Source organism: Apium graveolens, chromosome 5 (genome assembly GCF_009905375.1).
Source record: "Apium graveolens cultivar Ventura chromosome 5, ASM990537v1, whole genome shotgun sequence".
Taxonomy (NCBI): Eukaryota; Viridiplantae; Streptophyta; class Magnoliopsida; order Apiales; family Apiaceae; genus Apium; species Apium graveolens.
The window spans coordinates 88,710,337-88,716,336 of record NC_133651.1 but is presented as its reverse complement, the minus strand read 5'-3'; the positions used below and the strand labels follow the sequence as shown (position 1 = coordinate 88,716,336).

The window sequence follows — 6,000 nt, the reverse complement described above, 5'->3', positions numbered from 1 at the left end:
ACATTTCAAAAGAATCGAATTTATTCTTCATAAGAACCACATATCCATATATACTAAAATCATCAATAAATTTTATAAAGTAGTATAAGTCACCCCTTGTCATCATACGTATTCGACCACATACATCATTATGTATAAGTCCTAATTATTCGGTGGCCGTTTCACCTTATCAGGTAAAAGAAGCTTTAGTCATTTTGCCAATGAGACAAAGTTCGCATCTTCCGTATGTATCAAAATCAAACTTATCCAAGTATCCATCTCTATGTAACTCAAAAATGCGTTTCTCATTAATATGGCTTAACGACAATGCTAGAGATAATGTTTGATTTGAGTCATCTTAGAACATATATTTTTTAACTAATTGTGCAACATTATAAGCCTTATCATTAAAATAGAATAAACAACTATTGTTTATTTAATTAAAATGAAAACCTTTCTTGTTCTGACAAGAAATTGATTTAATATATCTGCTAAAGGCAGGCATGTAATAACAATTTATCAAGTTCTCAATCTCACCTTATGGGAAAAATTAGGTATCGAGTTCCTCCAACTAGAGCAACAACTTTTGCTCCAATTATAACCCGATACCTGAAGCTTGACCATTGCTGGTCTTCTTCTTCAGATCTTCCAAACAAGCTCGATAATTTAACTTTCAATCATCCAGTTATTTCCACAGGCTTCAAAAGCCCTTTGGGATTGGACTTTGGTTTGGCACCGAATAAGATCAAATCTTCACCTTGCCTGTCCACTTTCCTTTCCCATTTACATTCCATGTGTACACCATAAATATGGACGTAGTTCATGCCTTTACCGTGTTATTTTCAACAGTTCTAAACATGCCTAACAACTCAATGAGTGTTTAGTCTATCTCATTCCTTTTGTTCTTAAGAAACTGAGAATATAGGTTGTTCAAAGATTGTTTGATCAAATCAAGCTGAGTCTCTAGACGATTCTTGAAACCAAAAATATCAAGGTATGTATACATATCATCTTTAGAACATGTGGTCCAACCGAATCTCATTCTCCCATTAATGCAAAAGTATAGTGCCTTATTATTATCAAATCTTTCTGATGAACCTATCCTTCAAACATCATTTGAAGGTGCTCAATTACATCATAAGCATCACTATGCTCTTGTTGCTTCTAAAGCTCAACACTCATAATTACAAGCATGAGACATGAAACACCAGTAGCATAATCAATTTGCTTCTGGTAAGTATTTTATTCAGCACATGTTTCATTCTCAGCTTGAAGAAATAAGGGAGGGGTTTGAGTGACATACTTGAACCTGAGGATAATCCTCAAGTTCTCATGTCGGTTGAGGAAATTATTTCAAGTCAGCTTATCCTTCTCAAGGACTATTACATAGAGAAGTTATTTGTGTTATTTGTCATTTAATATCTACAATATTAAAGTGCATAAAATGAATTAGTCTATAGATGATCATTAAATTATGTTCAAGTGATTATTCATATATATTCACTATATATCTCCCACTATTTTTATCAAATCAATAGCCCTAACTATTAATTCGGAAAAAATATCTTCTATATCCTTTCTAGTGAGCCAAGATCCATATTTCACCATGTGTTAGGTCAACTTTGGCTTTTATCCTAAAACATGATTATTTAGGTAGACAATATTTGTCAATTATATCAATTATATAACTCTTAGATAGCTTGATGGAATAATATTTGTTCATAGTTATCTAATAAATCTTGTCAAACTCTATGTCTTTAAGTTCACAATCCCATTATGGTAACTTAGTTAAGTCAAACCCAATAGTCAAAAATTATCAATATACTTCAACACATCTCCCATTCCTTATTGATCTAGGGGTTAACGCATTAGACTCATTAGAAGGCATATGATCAACTTAATATTAACTTTAGGATTTTGTTAATTTTAAAACGATCATGATCATGATCCCATCATAAAGAGATTCCCAATTTTTTCTTGAATAAAATACTTCAGAACAATATTCGTCAATGGTTTTATTTCCAGGTAGTGAGGGAGTCACAATAGTTTCTCTTAAAACCCACAACCTTACAAGTTCAATGAACTCGATTTTGACAAAATCACCCCATGTCAGAAATAAAGAAGATTAATTTTTTATTCCGTGTTTCATAAACACGAGAATCTCATAATCATTTGTTCATTTTAAAATATTTTGTAAGTATATCAAAAACGGTTAAACACATAAACAAATTAAACACTTTTGCAAGTAGATCTGATGCCATTGAAGGGTTTCGAGCATATAAACGCAACGAAAATGATGTAAAATTAAATTAAAACCAGAATAAAATCGAAACCCTACGCAGGATCCATGCGAAAATAGATATTTAATTCGTAGTAAGAATATATACCTTAAAAATGCTTTAAGAGTTCATTATTAGAGGATTAATGGATTTCCAAACCTTTTTGAATCACCACGTACACGAACGCTTTTCTTGAAGGATTGATGTGTACTAGCACCCGAAAACTCTATCTCTACCTCTCTCCCTCTTTCTCCTTGAACGGCTAGGGTTTTATAAATCATCTTACCTTATATATAAATCAGCCCTCAAAGAGTTTATATAGAGAGAAGAATGAGTTTTCTAATTATAATATAATTGAAATTAATACTAATCCAAAATTCCAATTTATTATTTAATTAAGGCCACTTAATTAATAACTTATTTCAGAATTAGTTTGAGTAATTTCTCTTATTTAATTAATTAATTAATTAATTAATTCTAACTTAATTAATATCATAAATAAAGCAAATTCCTTATTTAATTTAAATTTATAATTTAAATTATTTCTCCTTCAAGCGTTCTTTGTGTGACCCTGTAGGTTATTATTACATTGGAAATAATTTTAATATCTCATATTAAAATTATAAATAATGAGCGGCATCTAGTAATACATCATTGTACCCAAGTAATAATAATTAAATCGGTGATTCGATTAAATCTTTCGTGATAATGTATAATGTAATATAATCCCTTTAACCAAATATTATAGATTAAACTAGAGGCATGAAATGTGTCATCCTCATCATAGTTTAATCCAAGTGTTCTTGATCAATGAGTAGACTATCATATCAAATCAACATTTGAGCATGACCACGCATTTATATAGTCTAGCTTACACAAGAGGCCAATAATATCACTCCTTAAATTAGGAGGGTTAAATCCTTTCTAGATCATTCATATTTCTCATACGATTTATAATATACCCGAAATACACTTTTATCATTACCCGGTCAAAGGTAACTATTAATGTAATCAAAGTACATTAATTCTCGTATAAAAATATAATGATTTCAAATCTTAGGACCATTACATCATTATCACAGTGAGAATTACTTATGACACAATAGACATGTAGAATCTCACATTAGGTCTGTCCAGCACCATGTATATTTACAGTTGCCTATGTTTTTGACTTTAGTATCACTATACCTATGATCAATGAGATGTGATCATCAGTCATCAAACACACTAGGCTTAATGTGTTATTATTGTCCCTTAATAATAATACTCGACTAGGGACCTTTAGGAATATTGATACTATTTTCATAATCTCATTTCTAAGTCACGTACTTAGAGATATAGAACTCACATATCATATTCCAAGGACATTTAATAATCTAACATTTATATCACAGTAAATTAAGAATTAAAAAATTATAAAAGAAATAATCGATAGAACATAAATATTAATAATTCAAATGTCTTAAACTAAAAACATCATATTGTTGTCTCTAGGACATAAACACTAACACACACTTCTTCACATAATCTTTGGCATCAGCCATCATCTCTGGCCAGTAGAAGCATAAACGAGTTATCTTGTACGCAAGGGCCCTGATCCCCAACTTTTGTCCACAAATACATTCATGTACTTCTTCAAGAGCCAATCGCGCCTCATCGGGCCTAAAACATCTAAGATAAGGAACCACATAAGACCTCTTGTATAAGATTTCGTCGATCAAGGAATATCTCAATGCTCGCACAGCCAAGTTTCACGCTTCCATCACATCATTTGGGAGCCAACCAGTTTGGATATGGGCCTTAATGGGATCTATCCATGATCCCCCAAGCCCTATGGGGGCAACAAGCTTAACATCAATGCTCCGTGTTTTTAAGACACAAAAGTACACACTCCCGAAACTTTTTTCTACTTCCGAGGAAGCAAATTTGGACAATGCATCCGCCTTAGCATTTTCTTCTCTTGGAATATGGTCGACATGACACTCGTCGAATTGAGTCATCACAGCTCTCACTAAGCGTACATACTTTGTCATGGTCTCGTCCCTTGCTACGAACTCTCCCTTAACCTGGGACACTATAAGTTTCGAATCTCCATATACTTTTAAGTTCTTGACCCTCAATGTCCTAGCTAGGCCTACTCCAGCGATCAGAGCTTCATACTCTGTTTCATTGTTCGTGGTAGGGAAATCCAACTTCATAGCATATTCAATTAGGAACCCGTCGGGGCTTTGTAAAATTAGCCCTGCTCCACTTAAATTATTTTTTGATTCTCCATAAAAAATAGAGTACTCAGAATTCCTTGTCTTTGATCTGCTCTCCTTTATTTTCCTCTTTCCCTCCATGCCTTGAGGTGTAGTATATTCATGCCCCCCGAGTTCTTGGTTGGGGATGGTACATTCAACCACGAAGTCAGCCAAGTCCTGGGCTTTTATCATCGTTCGTGGCTTATACTTAATGTGAAATTCCCCCAGCTCTATGGCCCATTTGATCAACCTCCCACTGGCTTTAGGACCGTGGATGATGTTTCTCAAAGGCTGATTTGTTAGTACCTCAATCTTGTGAGCCTGGAAGTAAGGACACAACTTTCTTGAGGCCATCACCAATGATAAAGCAAATTTTCTTATGGTTGAATAATTCAACTCAGCCCCATACAGGATCTTGTTGACATAATATATGGGTTTCTGGACTTTAAGTTTCTTCTTCATCAACACGACGCTCAGGGCATTTTCAGAAGTAGCCAAGTACAAGTACAAAGTTTCACCCAAAACTGGATTAGCCAAAAGAGGGGCTTAAACCATGCATTTCTTCAACTCCTCAAATGCCATCTGGCTTTTATCAGTCCACGCAAAGTCTTTCACTTTATTCAATGCTTTAAAGAATGGCAAACACTTGTCACCGAACTTAGAGATGAAATGTCCCAAAACTGCAACTCTTCTGGTAAGCATCTGAATATCCTTTACGGAACGTGGAGGTTCCATGTCTAAGATGACCTTTATCTTGTCCGGACTGGTCTCAATTCCCCTCTTAGAAACCATCAATCCTAAAAATTTCCAGGATCTACTCCGAAAGCACACTTGGCAGGATTTAACATCATTTTGTGATATCTTAAGGCCTGAAAAGTTTCCCTCAAGTGGTTACATGATCTGCCTTCTCGAGACTCTTGACTAACATGTCATCTACATAAACCTCTATGGTCTTCCCAATAAGGTCCTTAAAAATCTTGTTCACTAACCTTTGGTACGTGGCTCCTACATTTTTGAGACCAAATGCCATAATGAGGTAACTATAAACACCAAAGTCGGTGTTAAATGATACATTGGGATAGTCATCTTTATGCATCTTGATCTGATTGTATCCGCTAAACCCATCTGTGAAACTCAGCATCTTGTGCCCTGCAGTAGCGACTATCAGAGTGTCTATCCCCGAGAGAGGGAAATAATTCTTCAGACATGCATCATTCAGATCGGTGAAATCAATGCACATTCTTCATTTTACATTAGCCTTCTTTATCATTACAAGATTCGCCAACCATTCCAAAAACTGTATATCTTCAATAAAACCAGCCTCTAAGAGCTTCTCAACTTCTGCTTGATAGCTTCCTTCCTTTCAGGGGCAAAACTCCTTTTGTTTTGCTTTACGGTCTTTCGATTCGAATCCACGTTCAACTTATGGGTGATCAACTCCGGGTCTATACTGGGCATATCTGCCGCCGACCATGAAAACACATCATTATTCTCTTGTA

The 6,000-nt window shown here is 34.5% G+C and overlaps 1 protein-coding gene across 1 annotated transcript; it reads right to left on the bottom strand.

Annotated features, from left to right (window-relative positions):
* Positions 1 to 4,009: 4,009 nt before the first annotated feature.
* On the bottom strand, positions 4,010 to 4,855 carry LOC141660250 (uncharacterized). The gene has a single exon (XM_074467217.1). It carries the CDS (start codon positions 4,853 to 4,855, stop codon positions 4,010 to 4,012), a length of 846 nt encoding a protein of 281 aa, XP_074323318.1.
* Positions 4,856 to 6,000: the final 1,145 nt, after the last annotated feature.

Excerpts from the sequence above, each read along its gene's own strand:
- LOC141660250 (XM_074467217.1), bottom strand. The coding sequence starts at position 4,855 with ATGGCCTCAAGAAAGTTGTGTCCTTACTTCCAGGCTCACAAGATTGAG.